The sequence below is a fragment of the Diorhabda carinulata genome, chromosome X, assembly GCF_026250575.1.
Source record: "Diorhabda carinulata isolate Delta chromosome X, icDioCari1.1, whole genome shotgun sequence".
NCBI lineage: Eukaryota > Metazoa > Arthropoda > Insecta > Coleoptera > Chrysomelidae > Diorhabda > Diorhabda carinulata.
The window spans coordinates 7,279,637-7,298,367 of record NC_079472.1 but is presented as its reverse complement, the minus strand read 5'-3'; the positions used below and the strand labels follow the sequence as shown (position 1 = coordinate 7,298,367).

Below are 18,731 nucleotides of genomic sequence, written 5' to 3'. Positions count from 1 at the left end.
GCTTAAAACTAAGGTGTTACAAAATTCACCTGGTATGTCCGAAATCCTAATTTTTGAGCCTCTCTGTGACATGTGGATCTTGAAGACAAAGTACTCTTAGTTCATCAATAACTTTTCCTCTACCCATTTTAAAAATTTTACTCACCTTATTACTTCAAAAATCTATCTGTCACTAAAAAAAACATTTTGTGGAAATATGATTTACACAGTCTACTTTATTATTTGCGTATTTTAGACCTAATGAAACTTTGAACACAATTTTGGTAACAATGAACCCTTGTATATGCATAAAAAATTATTATCAACAAGACCTCTATTTCCATCATACTAAATATAATTCAAAATATTTGACAATATTCATCCAAAACCTATTTTATACGTAAAACTAAAAGTTTAAAACATTTTACTAACATTTGGCCAACTGAAATGGGACGGAGCTCGTATATGCACGTCGATCTTAAGTAGTTGGTTATGTGAAAAAAGTACTTAAGATGCCCTATGTGCACAGAGAAGAAGTGATTACCGTGCGTAGTATGGATGATGAACCAAATGTGTCAATTCGTCATTGTGTTCAACAAGTGAACTTGTATCTATTTTATAGGACATTTTGCGCAAAGATTTAAGTTATCTTGCATATGAAGTTCAATTTGTTCACGTTATTAAGTATCAGCAGCTAATTCTATGTGGCGATCTCAATATTGATTATTCCAGTGTGTGTGATGGTGAAGAATGTCAATTTTAGCATTTTTTGTATGGTAATGCGTATAATGGCACCAATCAGAATAACTAAGACCAGTTCTAGTACTATAGACTATTTCGTGTCATCGTACGATTTAGAATCCACCGACTGTACTGTCTTTAATTCAGGTCTCTCCGATTATGAAGCAGTGCAAACCAAATTTTGGGTAAAATTCAATGCTAAAAATGTTTCTCGCAAATTATCTTTTCGGAAAAAAGTTTTGAAAACTTCAAGCACCGTTGTCAAACAACTGACTGGAATATGCTCTCTGGCGATGTGGACTTCGAATGTTGTAGATTCATAAAAACACTAACTAGTCTGGCATCCAATTCTTTTTCCCTTAAGCTTTTGAAAAATAAGCAAAATAACCACTGGTCCACTAGAGGTTAACGTATATCTGCAAAGGACATGCGATCTTTATCTCATCTAAGGAAATTCTCGGATAGTGTCTTCTTCAAAAATTACGTGAAACTATACCAAAAAATTTATCATAAGACAATAAGAGCTGCCAAAGATATTTATTATAATAGGAGACTCGTTAAATCTTGTAATATTTCTAAGGCAACCTAATAATTACTTTGTAAATGTAACCAAAAATTTATCAAATTCTATAACTCCTTCTCATGATTCGCTTTCATATCTCTCTGTTGCTAATGCTAACTTACACAGTTTCTTCTTTATGCCCGTAGTTTTAGCAGAGTTTCGCAGTACAATTAATGACATAAAAACTAAATACTCATCTAGAACTGATGGACTTACAAAAATGTTTCCGAGTCTGCCTGATTGTACATGTACCTTACCACTTTAACTAACGTTTCATTTCAAAATGGCACTTATCCCCATTGCCTTAAGACGGCTTTAATTATAGCTTTGCATAAAGGATTATATAAAAATCAAGCATCGAATTATCGTCCAATTACACTCCTTCCCACGTTATCTAAGATCATAAAAATATTGGTCAAAAAGAGGCTTTTATCATTTCTATTCTGATGAATACTTAATACCCATCAATTTGGGTTTTTAAATAACAAATGCACAAATGATGTTATATTTTCCCACCTAATTAACGTCTACTCTAGCCTAAACAGCCATCACTCCACTGCAACAACTTTTCGTTATTTTTGTGGCTTTCGATTGTTTTAATCATAATATCTTAATTAACAAATTGCAGTGCTACGATTTTAGGGGCACACCTCTCGCATGGCTTAAGTAATATCTTACTAACAGAAGTCAGCTTGTAAAGGTTGATACAACGATGTCTTCTACAAGCCAAGGCTCAGTACTAGGCCCTATTTTGTTTCTTCTGTTTATAAACGACATCGCCTATCTAGACATCAGGTAAATATGTCTATTTTCGGACGATACTAGTTTCTCTTGAAGTAACCCTCATCTCACGGCACTTCATTGGACCATATCTAGTGACCTAATCATCCTTAAATAATGGTGCCATTCTAATCTTCTCTGTCTCAACGTTTCTAAAACTAACTACAAATTTTTCATTTGAAAATGCATTGCAGTCTTATTAAATAACACCAACATTGAAGTCGTTGAATCTGTAAAATTCTCAGGGCTTGTTGAGGTCAACTGGTAATGGGAGTTACATATTACCGCCTTATCTAAAAAATTAAGCTCCTCTTGGTTTGCACTGAGATCAGTTTCCAAAGAACTGAGTTTATCCAACTCCTTAACAGTTTATTATGCCCTTATTGAGTCACATCTCCGATTTACACTTCCCTACACTACAAAAGAGATCTGTTAGATATTTACGCGGACTAAACAGCAGGGCTCACTGAAGAGATTTGCTTAAAAGAACTCCACGTTCAGAATTAGTTGAGGGCTCAATATTTTACAATGCAAAAAAATGCACAATCACTTGCCAATTGAAATCAAATCGATATCATATTTTCCCGCTTTCCGCATTAATTTGAGGGCGTATTTACTAGAAAGTGCCTTCTACTGTGAACGACTATTGACTATTCTAACAATAATATTTAATTCCGAACATGCTGCATACTGCAATGAATTTTTATATTAATTATTTGAGAACATTTATTTTAAAATTTTATTAAATATTTTCAGAATGGTCCTCCGGATAGTGTATCGGCATCTCTGAAAAGTTTAATCTTGGGATTTTTATATTCTATCATTTATCAAAAATTGGGGACAATTGTATCCAACGATTATTTGCTATCTGAAGAATTTGGACAAAAGAGTTTCTTTATAAGAATGGTTTTACTAGGAGTGTGGGGAAAATACACGTTATATAAGTACATAGCGATTTGGTTGTTAACCGAAGGTTCTTGTACTCTGTTTGGTAAGTCTAATCTATTGAGAAATATTGAATTCGATAACGAGTTATTATAATAGAATAAATATTATCAAATATGGCTTGCGAAAAAGGATCAATTGTCAATTATGAAAGAAATTGAGTGCGTGAATCCTGTACCCCTTTATAGGTACTATCCATATTGTCACCTATCATCATAAAATTGGCTACGATATTGTTCAATATCCAAGCCACCATTTGTCAATTTTTCTATCTTTTGATAATTACTTGAGTGTGAAACATGTTGACTCCACATGTACCTGTCACTGACTGTATGCTGTTACCTGCGCTACCAAAAACAACAGTACCGGCACCTGTGCTTCGAATAACGAGGTACAATATTACTCTGCATTTGTTCAGGAAACAATTTGTGTGTTTATGTTTTCAATACTACGTCCGCTTTTACCAGAAGGCCAGTGGAAAGTCCTAAGTGGGCTGCTCTGGGAGTGGTAATGTCCATGTCTACCCATATTTTAATCACGGTATGGTCTGTGTTGACACAGGTCTCATTTGAATCATAAATCTTCTGGCAGATCTCTTAGATGTTAATGTTCAATTGTTTGTATTGAATTTTTGGAAGAATGTTCATTTCAATAGAAGTTTTTAATCGATCGGAAAAATCTAACGGTTTGTACCAATCAAACTTCTGTCTAAATGATGCTCCTATAAAGGAACGAATATGAATCTCACTAAATAAAAATAAATATACAAGATTCAATAAAACAAATTTCACACATTAGGTTTCATTTTTTTTATTATTGTTTTTTTATAAATATTGTTAATATTAAAAACTATATGAGTGTTCCGGGTCCGGGATGTAAAAAATTCGGGAGTTAATAGATGACGTGAAAATAATGCTGTGATATTAAAAAAAATTTCTCACACGACCCCTCGTTTCTGATGTATAGGTCTTTAAAGTTGCGAAATCAGAACTTATATTTAAGTATATTTTCCAAATTATACATTCGAATATTATGAATTCATTTGTATGTCCATATAGTGTTTTTAACGGAATAAATAATTCTACACTACCATCTGAAGGCCAGAGGCGGCTCATGCCGAATGGTTGTTTACCATTGGGCATTACAGTGATAATCTGTAAAATCTAAAGTTAGCAAAAATACATTTTTCAATTGATTTTCAAGAAAAAGGACTGGCTTACGAGATAAGTAGATTTTTAGATCATTGAACATGCCAAGGAAACCGGTCGCCATAAAGAGATATTATGAATAAAATTATCATAATTTGTAATTATTTATTGAAAATACTTGCAGGAATTAATTAAACAAAATCAAACATTTCTAATTAAACTCCATATGTGGAACATCGTGTTACTTACATAAGAAAAAAATTGAAATGTGGTTAATTGATTAGCCTACAACCTATCTAATAAAAACAAAAAATAACTATAATCAGTGTTTGAAGTGGGCACTTCTACACATTTCCGGAGTCTACGGAGGATATTTCTTTGAAGGTTTGTCTACATGAACTATTATATAGTATAGAGGTAGCGAAGGTCAACAACGAACTATACATTACACCAGCTATGGAGCAAAATACATAAAAAGCAGTTGATGCTAATTCCTTAACTAGCGTACGCAAAATGTAACTACAATTTAAGTTGTCAACGGTAACTATTCATGGGATTCTCCAGGAGCAACTTCTTCACCCTTTTCACACCCAAAAGTGCATGCCATGCAAGTAGTTCGTATTTATAATTCAGAAAATATACTCAAGCTCTGAGTTCGCAACTTCAAAGGTCTTTATTCCAGAATTGAAGGGTCGTATGAGAAAATTTGTTTGTGTCACAACATTACGTTTTTCCGATCTTTATTTCTTTTTACGGGAAATTTATATTTGCTACTTCATTCCTCTTGTGGTTCCAGTCCGTGAAGAATAATGGTGATCATAAGGGCAATTTTGTTATATTAGCAGCAATGCGAAAAAGTTGGGGGGAGGTTTTATCGAACCAGATTCTACGGGTCTTAAGCCAGAATGTTCGCCTACTTCCTTCGCCTTCTTTTTCCAAATATTTTGCCTTGCAGGATAGCTTGGAGCGATGCATATCTGGATTCCTTTCGCATTATGTAGCCAAAAAAAATGCAGGCTGATAGTTTTTATAGTTATCATTACTTCTCGTTCTATTTTCTATTCTTCAGAGGACTTCTTCTTTTGTTACCCAGAATAACATAATAATAAAAAACATAATATGTAAAACACCAAAACTTCACTGGACGAAACTTATGAAACTAGACATTTGATTACGATGTTTCTCTGAAAAGTTTCCTACGTCAGTCTGAAGATTAAGTTAAAAAATATATTTCCCGAAGACACTATAAAATATGTCACATTCCATACAGTTTACCCTTATTGAAAATCATAAATTGCAAACAATTTCATCAGGAAAATGTAGTAACGGCATACCCATCGGAAATAAAAAATTTGAGAAATCTGATTCGCCGACGGAGGTATGTTTTTATTTTGCACACACGTCGATGATTACAGATATCTACATTATTTTGTCGTCAGTTAAAGTGCTTTACCGAATGACATTTTAAATTTGACTTTTGAACCTTTTGTAAGTAACAGACTGAATTTGAAAAAATAAATCTTCCATTTCGGATATATTGGACGTATAGTTTCTGAGAATATTATGAAAGTGGAAAAAATGGAATTGAATGAACTTCGAATTGGTTGATCACCTACCGTATTTACCAGATCTAGCTCCCCGTGACTTCCTCTGGATTCCTAATCTTTAAGTTCTGCTTGCAGGAGAAAGATTTTCTTCAGACGAGGACATTATCGCATACCTTGATTTTGAGAAGAAAGACGGCAAATCTTAGTTAGTAAAAAAGGTTGGAACAACGTTAGAAAAAGTGTATATACATAAAAGGAGGATGCAAAATGAAACTAATTATGGAAAAAAGTATTTTTTGTTTGTTACGTCGGAAACTCATGCAACCTTCGTATTACCCTGGAAGTGTTACTTCAAACGTCCTACGCTTAATACAATATATTAATAGAGATTATTTCACGATAACTGTCCATTAATTCAATTTTTTCTCACTTCACGTACTCTACGAATATAGTATAGAAGTGCAGTTGGTGGACATAAATGCTCGAAATAAAACATGGGCTTGGAAATCTTCTGAGGACTTTAGCTTCTGAACATGTGCCTCGGCGCTGCTGTTAGATTCAGGATTGGTAATATTGGATTCAAATTGTAATCGATGATAAATTGTTATAGGTATAACACATAACGGACTGAACGAAAAGGGATTAGTCAAATGGGATGCTCTATCAAACGTGAATTTGCTAACTTTTGAGGGCTCTTTAGGAATCAAAGATTTCGTAAAATCTTTCAATTTAACTACCAATGCTTGGCTGGCGCAATACATATACAAAAGAGTGAAGTTTTTAGGAAGTAAACACGCCAGTCAATTCGTTTCACTTTTCTTCTTAGGAATTTGGCACGGATACCACGAAGGATATTATGTATGTTTTCTATTTGAGTTCGGTACTATGGTTATGGAAGCAGATGTAAGTATATAAATCACTTCATTTTAGAGGTTTTATCATAACATTCAACCTCTTCTCTTGGAATGTTGTAGTGTTATTAATCTGGTTTCGTTGGAGCTTATGGTAACTGGCTTGAAAACATTGTTGAAATCATAAAAATGTCTAAAATAGGTCTTTACAGATGCCCACCATGTATTCCTTAAACTTAAATAAACCGATAATTTAGGCTTACTTCTTTCCAAGGTCTCTTTGTTTAGGTGCTATGTGGCCTTGAGAAATTTTTTATTATATATTCGGAAAGGTTTATGCGATTTCAATAATATTCAGCGTGAAGTTTTGTTGGAAGAATGTTTGAGAAAAGAGGTCTGTATAAGTCAGGCAAAAACATATCAGCAATGGCAACGTTTATAAGTCTGGTAACGCAAGAGTTTTTTTTGTTACGTTGTATCTGAATATGAACTCGAATTACAAAATTGCGTTTACCGAATTTCAACAATTTCCGAACTCGCCACTACCAAATCGTTGAACAGTGTGGAAGACGTTTCAGAAATTCTTTAAAATGGGCTCTGTTGCAGATGCGCCGCGTTGTGTAAAAACCAACGGAAACTAAATATGGAAACAGTGACACTGGCGTTAGTTGAGCAGCCGAACCAATCTGCAGGGAGGCTATCGGCTTCAAATATATGATCGTTCCTTACGTCGAATGCTGGCACGGATGCATTACTGGCCGCGTCTCCGGCCGCGATTTCGATCGTTTATACTAGAACAACCAGAATCCCAACTTTTCATTGAAGAAGAATTAAACTTCACTGGGGTGTGTGTGTGTGGGCCAAAGTGCTTGAAGAATTACGTGGGCAAATGGCTAATGATTTAACACTTACGAAGATCTGTTATTTCATGCAGGATGGAGTTTCGCTGCACTACGCCGTTTGTGAGCGGGAGTATCTTAATGTTCAATCTGGAGAATAGAGAGGTACACGAGGAATCTTTGAGTGGCCCGCACGGTCATGTGACCTGATATCCTGTGAGACCTTCTCAAGGACCGAGTTTTTGCAATAGGACTACTCACTCTTCCCGACTTCCCGAAGGTTTGAAACTTTTCGCGTTCAGCTTGATATGCTTCGCCAGACCTGCTTCTCCGTTGAGAAACATTGGCGTAAAAACATTGATTAAGATGAGCATCAATTTGAGGACTTACAGTTATCCTTTCGCAAATACCTTTTGTGATTCCTTTAAGAAATTCTCTTTGACGCTGCATTTTTTCTCTTAATGTAAATTTGTTGCCTGGCGTATGCCGACCTCTGTATCGAAAGTGAATGAAACATGGACAAGCATCATTTTGCTATGTGTAAGAGAGAAATAACGTTTTTTGTGATTCCTTTAAGAAATTCTCTTTGACGCTGCATTTTTTCCCTTAATGTAAATTTGTTGCCTGGCGTATGCCGACCTCTGTATCGAAAGTGAATGAAACATGGACAAGCATCATTTTGCTATGTGTAAGAGAGAAATAACGTTATTTTCCTTCAAGTATTCACCGTTACACAAGCCTAAGAAATCATTTTCAGTTCAAGACTTCCACAACCACTTTCATCGTATTCTTAATCTCAACTCCTGATGTCATTAGTTGAAAAAGATTTTCAAGCATAGTAGAACTTTTTGAAAAGGTGCTCAGTTGGTTACGTGAATCGATCATAAAATCGTAAAATACAAAAGCTTACATTCGACACAATGGTGCTTATCAAACATGACGAATACCGTCCAAATCAAATCCTCTTTAGATACTTATAGTTAAAATTATTACATAAAATCTTTCCCATTGATGCAAAATAGAAGTATACATTAAAAAATTTTCTTATTTCTCTTATTATCACACTCACTGAATTATTCACTCTTTCACATGTTGATTCACCCAATTAATATATACGAGGGTGGTTCAAATATAAAACGGAATCTTTCTTCCTTCACTCCATAGACGCGCGTTTACTCTCTGGAATATAGTGGTGAATATTTTACGCAATATATTTACTCCTTCCTCTTCATATGAATTTGTGCTCAAAATTCAGAAGTCCTGTCTGGATGATTTTGAGGTAACCGAGCCGCTCATGAATTATTTGCTCAATACTATCTACGTCGATGCCCAATTCTTCAGCCATATCGCGTTCTGTACTGCGTGGGTCTCCCCAAATAAGTTTTTCTAAAGCGCTGACGTTCTCATAGGTAACATTTGTACTAGGGCGCCGAGCTACGTGGCAGGTTTGCCACCACTTCTCGGTGTTTTCGGAAAGCGAAACATCATTCATACACATTCGTGTAGTAAAATTTTGAACGTGTAATTATCTAATTTAATTCTGAGAGAGATATTTTAATTATTGTTGCAGATTCAGACAGTCATAAATTCCGATGAAAGCTTGAATCGGTTTTTTTCTATATCAATAGTACAAATACTTGCCAAGATTCTTCGATGGATTTATACATTCCTTATGACAGCGTGGTGCTGGACTTCTTTCGTTCTGCTCAAATACAATAAATTCAGAATAGCGTATGCAAATCTGAATTACATAGGAGTAAAAATGTTTTTATTTTGGATTCTGATATATGGACCATTTCTAAGGTTAATGGCAAAAACGATGTCCCGAAAAAATAAGTGAATATGTTTTATTGTTTTATAGTGTTTATAATAAATTTTTATGTTTTATTTTCATATTTTATTCACCTTTGGGATTGATTTTTGGCAGCTCGTGTACATATATATTGTTTAGATCCATTTAAGTATTCACTGTTTTTAGTATAACAGGAACTTGTTCTATATTTATTTAATTGCTCAATCAAAAAAAGATGTGGTCATATTCATATACTCTTATCGGATAATTCTTTACTCAACTCATTCAAATATTTGAAAACATCGTCTACAAGTTTTTGGCAGTCTTCTTGAGAAGAAATGATATTGTCGTGAGCTTTAAACGCAAGGTGCATTTTATTATCGTATGTTATTAAACTGTATCCCATACCTGAAAATTTATAGAAATAAATAAAATAAATACACAAAGATTTTTATATTTTTAACATATGTGTTATTCAATCATTGAAATATTGAAGAAAAATAAGACGTCAGGAGATTAGTGTCTTGATATATCTAATATACTCGTTTTTTGAAAAAGAAAAAGTTTCCGTTAGAGGCAATTTCAGCATGTAAAACTTGGGCAGAAAAATTCGTAGGCTAATATACGAGGATATATTGAAGAATTCTTAGCCTACTATGGAACCAAACAAAATTTCAATGTCAAAATATTTTATTGCTCAACATATTCTCCTCTTAATTTGATACATTAAATGTTAAGTTATTTTCTCTTACCAGTTTCTTTTCTACCAAGTACAAAGAAATATATTTCTTCTATTTTTATTCCATTGAATAAAGTGATTTTTTTTATCCCTGGTAAATTGCTCAGCGCTAAGCTCGTATATTTTGTTTTAAAAAACATTTCTATGAAGGGTCTGGGAAGAAGCCCCATTAAATTGTGGAGGAATAAACGTTGCATCTGTAAGTAACAAAAAAGTATCTATACTTCATCATATTTAAAGTGGAATTAATTTGACTGAAGTTTTAACAATTTTATGATCGAATTGAATAATCTAGCTCATTAATTTGTGTATCGAAATTGTAATCTTTAAATTCGAGTAAATATGGTAGTTTTAAATTCGAAAACTTGATATTGTTGGAATGTGGGGTAAAATGCGAAGTCAAAATCAATAGGTTTTTTTCCTAATTGTAAAATATTCAGATAATCACACTTCATTAGTTAATAAGATCTTCTACAAATGTGATGGGCCACATGCTTTAGATAAATATATACAACTGAACATTGCCTCATCTCTACAGAATGATCCACATTTGTTAAAGGTGCCATACTGCGTCTATACCAGGGATGCCCAACCTTTTAGTAAATGAGGGCCAAATTTCAAGTGTATAGTGGCGGACCGCAAGGAAGACCTACGTATCTGCAATGTCAATTTTCTGTCCCTACCTCCATAGCTAATGAGAATTTGAACAAACTTATGTAATCTCAAATTAATTAAAATTTAAACCTAGAAAAGTATTATGATGTTGGGCCAAAAAATAAATTGATACGCACCATGAAAACAAAAATGTAAAAAAACAATTTTTATTTTCACGACCAACTAATTTGATACCAAAGTACCATCAGTGGCAGCTGGTGGTTAGATTCAGCATCAATCAAGTTTCCTTCCAAATCTTTTTCAGAAAGTCTTTGATTTTATTTATTTCATGAATGAAAATGATTGTTCGCTCAAGTATATGATTCCAAACATTGTTGCCGTTTTTAGAGCATTATTCTTGAGCAATTTCATTTACTTCGGTAAGTAATTTTGTAGAAGTCTAGGATAGAAATTTTGTTTTCATTTCGTTGTTACAATGAGGAACAATTATTGTCATCTGAAATTCAATGGGCAACGTCAGTAGTGAATGGTAGACAAAACACGTCGAGCAAGTTCTCATTTTTTCTCATATCTTGAAATCGTTGTTTAAACTCATTTTGAAAATTCTCTACAAGAGAAGCATTTTTAACCACATCAACGTTGGATTCCAAATGTTCAGCAAGATTGTTAATTGTTGGAAAATTTGTCAGCAGAGCAGTTTTAAGCTGTGACTGCCCTAGTTTTACATCAAATAATTTTACCGTGTAAAACATGTTGTTGATCATGTTATCTTCACCTTGAAGCTTGGTGTTTAGCTCATTAAGTCGGATTATATCAATTAGAAAGTATAAATTATTTACCCACTCCTTGTTTTCCAAATCTGCTTGCTAGTTGAGTTGAGTTTTATTTCTTTTCGCAAATCATATACTCGTTTTAGCATTTTTCCCTCACGTAGCCAACAAACTTGTGTAGAATAAATAACATTGCCATACTGAGAATCTAAGAGAGATAAGAATTCTCGCAACTGACAATGACTGAGAGCTCTGGCACGAAGAAAATTCACTACATTAATACTAACCTCATTATATGCTCCCTATTATTTGCCATGTAGTAGTTTAATTAAACTTTATCAGCATGTTGTTTACTTCACGATTAATATCACATACTTTAGATGAGTTTTTCATAGAAACTAAAACTAGAAGTTCTTCTTTTACTTCAAAATTTTCATGGACTCCACGTACAAAAATACAAAGCTGAGCAGTGTCAGAAGTATCAGTACTTTCATCGATTACAAGTGAATAGTACTCTTAATATGTAAGGCAATTTTTTCTGCTTTCCTGGCTACTATCATAAGACGCAGTCTAATTTTCGAAGTAATATTTTTTTCTCTGGTAATGCCACTTTTGCCCCTTTTTTCAAACATCCTTCAACCAGCTCCTCATCTTAGAACGGTTTCAGTGTTATAAAAATCTTGGACACAATAAAAGTGGCTTTTACTGATATTTTGGACTCGTTATTTACTTCGCGAAAAAAGTTTTGTTGACACTTTAACTTACCGTTCAATTCTTTCACTTTGTCTTTTCGTATATTTCCAGTAAAATCGTTGTATTTTGCAGCATGTTTTATCTCATAATGCCTTCTGTATATTGTACTCTTTCATAACAACAATAGTTTCTTCGCAGAGTAGACATTTTGCTTTGCTCTTTAAACGCTCAACAATCGTTTTCGCAACACATAATCACCGACAGAACTCCCTCTGAATGCAACTTGAGACCACTCGGCATAGCGTTCAGAAATAGCTATTGCTGCCGGTCATTTTGTTTGCGCATGCGCACAATACTAAAACTAATTGTTAGGTCAGTGTTTGATGATTCGCATTACTGCGAGAGATACAGACAATGCGGAACAATATTTAGGAACCTCACACGGTCAACAAAAACTTGATAAAATAATCTTATGTTGTAAGTTTCTTTTAGACTTTGAAGCAGCATTGCCTACTACGCCGCAGTCGCATACGCTAAGGTCCTGGGCCATAGGTTGTGCACTCCTGGTCTAGACCATCGATTAAAACGTTTTTGAAAACAAATAAATATAACCAGTATAAGTTATACCTTGTCTAAAAGCTTTCGGAAGATGACTATGACAGGTGTATACAATTTTGAGTAAATTATGAGTCGCTGTGATGGGAATAACGTATTTCCACTAAATATACTATTTTCAGATGAAGCTACATTTTATTTAAATTAAGTAGTTAATAGGCGCTCCCTTTTATTTTGATACTATTTGCGGCAAACTTGATTAGACGATATGGTATGACCACCAAAACACTCAGATTACTTTCTTTGGGATATCTGAAAGAAAAGTTTATCAAAATAAGTCGGATAATTTTCAAAATCTAAGGAATAAAGTGGGTTCAAATCAAACATACCTGTTGAGGTTATTCGGAATTCCATTACGACGCGTTGCATTATCGCCTGGTAGCATAGCAAGTAATTCAACTGCTATTTTTGTATTTGATAATTCATCATAATTGTTTATAAGGGGAGAAACAAATAACATGCTCACTAATTACGCACTATGCTGTAATAGTTACATAAAAATATTTTACACTAACCATGAAAATTACTGTCGAGTCTGGTGATCTTGTATATTTTCTAACAGCGTTTAATCTCTTCAACATTGAGTCACTTCCGATCTCAATTGGAATTTCAAATGGAAAAAATTTAAATTGATTTTTCAATTCTGGTAGACCATTTTTGTTTAAGTTTACCATTTCTTGGACTACGGCCTCAACGGCTGCTACTGTTTTAGGAATTACACCATTTTTCTATATACAATAAAAAACAAAACGATATAATTATTAATATAACCTGTGAATAGCACAATACTCATAAAAAATATTCAGTTTTGGGGGAGATTTACAGCTCATAATCTAAGTGACCATATGGCCATGAAAATCTTGGTACCATGTCGATTTCGCAGCTTTCTATCGTAGAAAACTAAATTAAGGTACAGGCTTTCATGTAAAAATAAAATTATTGCGATATCTTTGCACTTCTTTTTTTAATTCCAAAACGGTACTTACTTAAAAAATATGTCTCGTATCTCCTCCATTCCTATATCGTTCCATGCGATTCTTTCTCTGTTCGAAACAGTGAAGGAAGTCTTTTTTTGACAGTTCCTCCAGGACGCGCGGAGCCGAATTCAGATTTGATTCGTTACACGTTATTACCTTTTCTAATAAGTTTGAGTCATTTTTAATTGCATTCAAAGTGTCAATGGCATAAATTTACAGTTGCAGTTTTTTTTAATTACATGTGAAATTTTACATCCGTTCCGGAAAACAATGGAAACGGCTACGGACACTGTACACATTACAGTCGAAAGAGTAGACTTCAGGCTAAACAACTGAAAGTCGTTAACTTTGGGAGCATGCTTACTTTTTCTGTAGCGGTATTAGTTTCGTTTCTTAATAGCCACACCTCGTATGTGGTGTGACTATAGTGAAAGGTTCTTCACAGACACATGATTAATATTCATACAATGGACAATATATTTCAATTTGTATGATTTTGTTGATGAATACAACTTTGACAGTTACTTAATTACTGTAATGAATAAGGTTTTAAGTTTTCTCTACTTCGAATAAACATGTCTATACCTCTTAAATGACTTTGTATAACGTAACCAAACCAAAAATATTAGCAGTCCGAATTCGATATAATATACAGAGGCTATCTTTTGAAAGATCATATGAGACGGAGTTATATATCACTCTGTATAGTTTGAGATAAGATCTACATAAGGGTTTATAAGATATCTTTTATTTTTCTTTTTCTTCTCCCTCAAAATAATTCATAGAACCGAATTTGTCGTAAAATTGATATATTTGAAATACAGTATATTTTTGATAACACAAAATTCCAACTCACCTTTCTAAAATAGTCACATAAACTAGCCGAAATGGCTGTAATTAAAATTTCTGTGAATCGACAGTTCCCAATTTTCTTTTTCAAAGCTTTAATTTTCTGTAAGGACATTGTATCATCTCCAACTTTCTTGGCAAAATATTGTTTACCAGATCCGGTGCTACCAATGAACACTCTATTATTCATGCATCGTCTTATTACTTCACAAATCATGAAACCAGGTAATATTAGAAAGGAATAAACGTCTTCCAATAATCTCATCCAGAAATTGTTGTATTTATGCCTATTATGAAATTCTCCAATAACTTCATCTATCACTAATTTATCATCACCGAATAGTTGAATAAACAGATTCATTATTGATAAACCGTCACCCAAAATATGATGAATTCTAAACAGTACAGGTATTTGATCTATTCTAAAGTTATTCTTCATTTTCCAATTGTTACTACATTTTAGAATAGTCGCGTCCATAAGTAACTTATTATGTTTAGGTAGTGGTTTCATACAATATTCATATATAAAATGGTTCAAATATTCATAACTATCTTCATTCACATCTATAATATTCACAAAATCAGCTGCTTGAATTTCTTCTCTTAATAAAAATGAGAAACCCATATAGCTGTGTACAGAGCTATGAATTTTTCTGAAATGGTTGGTATTTTTTATAATTGTTCTTTCAAAATGTTTTATTATCCTTTCTTGTAAACTTTTTTCTTTTATATCAGTTTCCATAGTAATTAAAATATTAGAGAAATTATCTTGAAACTCACCCAAAGTAAAAAAAGAATCGATGCTCTCAATGGGACTTAGGTTTTTATTATACTTCATCTTTAATATTGCAAATATTATATATTTGTAAATTACTAAGCACATCAAGAATATCAGATAAGCTGGTAAAACAGGTAATGATATCAGTAAGTACCGTAAAGACATTTTATAATTCAAATGTTCGCATCTGAAACAAATCAAATAATAATTTGCGACACCCTATCATCATAAATAATTTTTTTTTCATATATTTTATTTCATGGTAACTTTATACTAACGCAATCCTCTATTTTTTATTCTAAAATATCGAAAAATCAACATCATTGTATTTTTTCAGGGCTTTAAATGTTAATATACATATACATAATTGTTAATAACTTTTCACAAGTCATCGAATAAGAATTTTCACATAAAAAAAACGAAATCATTAGAAAAATATACACAAATGTTCATTTTTCATGTTATTACAACACAAACTTCTTTTCTAAAATGACATTTTCATGCATATTATTGTTGTTTCTAACTTTTTATCAAGAAATTGTCGAAGTAATAGAAAAAAAAGCACGTTCAAAATTACTTATTAAATGGTCAAATACACAGGGATAATTTATTCCCTCTGAAAAATAGTAATGTTAGGGCTATGACAGACATAACAGTTTTCGTCAAGCTGGCCGACGTCTCGGTACCATTGGATGTGGTGTTTAAAGCGAGATGTCGACCAAGAGCTAAGCTATATCCCAACTTAGCTAGCTAGAAATAAGTTGGGGGTCCACCAAGAAATAAGACAAGTTTCTATTTGTATGTAGAATTCAAAAGACGTAACAAATATGATTGATCAAGAAAGTTCCGATGATGATTTCAATACTCCACACAGAAAAAGGACATGACTATCTCAAAAAAAAGACGAAATCTAAGATTTTGGCTGAGTAAATACATTAGACGTAGGCCAGAAAGTAGAGAATTTGTTACCTTATTTTAGGAATTAGGAACAACAATTAGGAACAGTTATATTACCGTGCTTCAAGGTCAGAGTTTTATGAGTTGCTTGCAATGATCGCTGCCAAAATTACTTAACAAGACACCAATTATCGTAAAGGTATAACTCCAGAGGAAAGGTTATTATAGTTATTTTGTTTAATATCCTTACATCATTAATAAATGAACTGATTTAACGATTAGTGAAGTTGAAGATTTAGTCCTGGTGCATTGAAAGGGAAAATGAAATGAACGAGTAGCCATGGGTATTGATTTTCCTCCGATCCTCTGCTTCATTGACAATATTTCCCTTTCTTCTATATAAAGTCAGGAAAATTCTTTGTTACAAACATATTTAAAGGATGACGATTTTTTTTTCGTTTCTCAAGTTCAAAAGCTCTTCTTCTCTTCCTTTTTTTACAACTTTTCTCTTATTTGTCTGGGTTTAGGGAGTAATTCATGGATTGATTGAGTCATTAGCATATTTTTATGTGCTTATCGAATTAGCAGCTTGATGACTGCTTATGACAATCAAGTAATTTCTTCTATTCATATTGTAATAAAAGAAACATATTGTTTCAGGTTTTTAGCAACCGGATACTCGTTTAGAATCGTATCAGACATATAGCAGAGGACGTCGACTTAACCAAAAATATATGAACTTGTTTGCCTATTTACCAAATTCACAATCTATTTTTGAGTGGAACAATAAGTTAATTGTGGATGAATATAGAAAAAGAACTTGTGAGGTAGAACTATAAGGCTTTTCCCTAACTGTATAGTTAATTTAACTACTTGAGAGAATTATCACAAGACATGTATGACACGTAGGTTAAAAATAATCATATCAAAATTTGTGAAGTTAGTTAATAGATAACAGTATATTAAAGATCATATAGTATACTAAATACTTATTAGTTCAAGTAAATTTACTTGGTTTAAACTTATTATACATATAAAATATGTTAAAACCTGCTAGCGATGTCGTACTGGGTGAATCTTTTAAATATACGTCTTATAATAGGTTCCGACATTAGGTTTTTGGCAAGTTGGCTGAGTTGAGACTGAAATTTGGAATTGTGTTTTTTACTCTTAATTGTTTTTCCAGTCAAGAGAACTTATGGATCCCTTAAAATGATTTTATTGGACACATACCAAGACGTTGAGATCCACAGCTAGATTCCATATATCCAAATATAGTTAGCAACATTCTAAAGGAACAGATTATTGTTCAAAAATAGAGAAAATCAGCACCCAAATATTCTGAGAAGCAACAAAGGAACAAAAATCAAAACTTAGAAGTCTCAGTGACAACGAGTTATGGAAAGCATTATCGACGGAGTCATATTTTACTTTTGACGGGAGTGAAACAGTGAATAATAAGACTCATTATTGTCGGAAAGGCGAGGAAGTAAATTCAGAAGTGTATTTCACAGGACACTCGACACTCAACTCGAAAGTGTTGGTATGGTTGGCGTTCGTTTTTCAGCATACAACGGTCCTTTTGGAAATTTTATAACCGCCAAAATATGGGTAAAAAAATGCTTTAGTTCTAGGTTATTGCAGTTCATAAAAAAAGCATCTTCAAGGAAATTTTGTACTTTGACCAGATATAACAATTGCTCATTACGCAAAGGGCGTGGAAGTTTTTTTAGAATTAAATATTTCGTTTATTGAGAAGTCTAAGCATGTTCTTAATGTACCTCAACTGAGGCTAATTGATCGTATTTGGTAAAATTTGAAACAAAACGTATATTCTGAAGGTTGAGAAGTAACTACACATAAATAATTAAAACAGGGAATTTTGAGCAAACTCCGGCAAACGCAAGATTCAGTATTTCATATTTCAATGCATTTAAAATAAAAAATTAGGGTAGCGAGCAGACTGGGTGTTAATTCAGTTACATAATTATGTGTAGTTATAGTGTAGTAATGATTGTTTCATAAAGTAAAGATCAAATAATTCAATAAAAACAAACATTTTATACGAATTTTATAATTATTTATAATTATTTTGTGTATATTTCACACAAGGAAATAAGTGCTGTTCAGTTATTCTTATTTTGATCATATTACAACTAATATCATTTTGTTATATAAAAGGACACAAAATTTCAGTTTTGGTGCAGTAGCAGTATGAACTAAATATAAATAATTAATTAATGAAATTTCATTTTGCCATTATTTAGGAAGGATGTGTTATTAGTAGTTATTAGTAGATTCAAACCCCCTAATCGATGTCAATTAAGACAAAAACATTAATAAGAACCACCGAAATAAAGTACACTTCCTAGAAATATGAATACCTTAATACAAAAATAATTTTTACATACCAAAATCAATATGGGTTCATTCGTAAATGTATACACGGCGCGGCGTGACGTGAATATGAAAATAAAATGTTAAAATGAAAATATATGCTTAATAATCTAAAAATATGATAATTAAAATACGTGAACTTTGATATTAATCTCAATAGCTCTAGTATGAGAATATTTTGAATGTATTATCGACGTTTCAAGATATACAAATATCG

General features: G+C 32.8%; 2 protein-coding genes and 1 long non-coding RNA gene across 8 annotated transcripts in view; 1 reads left to right on the top strand and 2 right to left on the bottom strand.

Annotated features, from left to right (window-relative positions):
- LOC130901393 (uncharacterized) overlaps positions 1-1,671 on the bottom strand; it is a 2,523-nt gene extending 852 nt beyond the window's left edge. The window contains exon 1 of the long non-coding RNA XR_009060273.1: positions 30-1,671. This is a non-coding gene — a long non-coding RNA (uncharacterized LOC130901393). The remainder of the gene's footprint in view (positions 1-29) is intronic.
- LOC130902151 (lysophospholipid acyltransferase 5-like) overlaps positions 1-9,232 on the top strand; it is a 20,034-nt gene extending 10,802 nt beyond the window's left edge. Inside the window, exons 6-8 of the mRNA XM_057814019.1 lie at positions 2,819-3,053; positions 6,313-6,605; positions 8,963-9,232. Coding sequence (XP_057670002.1) covers positions 2,819-3,053; positions 6,313-6,605; positions 8,963-9,232 — 798 coding nt within the window. The remainder of the gene's footprint in view (positions 1-2,818; positions 3,054-6,312; positions 6,606-8,962) is intronic.
- On the bottom strand, positions 9,215-18,731 carry LOC130901392 (uncharacterized). Of its 6 annotated transcripts, none has more exons than XM_057812775.1 (6): positions 18,529-18,689; positions 15,223-15,407; positions 14,450-15,095; positions 13,132-13,344; positions 9,937-10,120; positions 9,215-9,592 (listed from the first exon to the last, which is right to left on the bottom strand). In XM_057812775.1, the coding sequence occupies exons 3-6, from the start codon at positions 15,065-15,067 to the stop codon at positions 9,432-9,434; spliced, it is 1,176 nt and encodes a 391-aa protein (XP_057668758.1). In that variant the 5' UTR covers positions 15,068-15,095; positions 15,223-15,407; positions 18,529-18,689; the 3' UTR covers positions 9,215-9,431. The 6 variants fall into 6 exon arrangements, 2 of the variants coding, with proteins under 2 accessions (XP_057668758.1, XP_057668757.1); XR_009060271.1 differs by lacking the exon at positions 9,215-9,592 and adding exons at positions 12,074-12,362; positions 12,629-12,868 and having other exon boundaries at positions 9,999-10,120; positions 12,946-13,344; positions 14,450-15,407; XR_009060270.1 differs by lacking the exons at positions 9,215-9,592; positions 9,937-10,120 and adding exons at positions 11,111-11,712; positions 12,074-12,362; positions 12,629-12,868 and having other exon boundaries at positions 12,946-13,344; positions 14,450-15,407.

What these genes read in the sequence shown, in the direction of transcription:
- LOC130901392 (XM_057812774.1), bottom strand. Translation starts at nt 15,385, where the DNA reads ATGTCTTTACGGTACTTACTGATATCATTACCTGTTTTACCAGCTTAT. An exon ending in TATGTGACTATTTTAGAAAG is followed by an intron (nt 13,345 to 14,449) that starts GTGAGTTGGAAT and finishes TATTGTATATAG; the next exon opens with AAAAATGGTGTAATTCCTAA. An exon ending in ACTCGACAGTAATTTTCATG is followed by an intron (nt 10,121 to 13,131) that starts GTTAGTGTAAAA and finishes TGTTACTTACAG; the next exon opens with ATGCAACGTTTATTCCTCCA.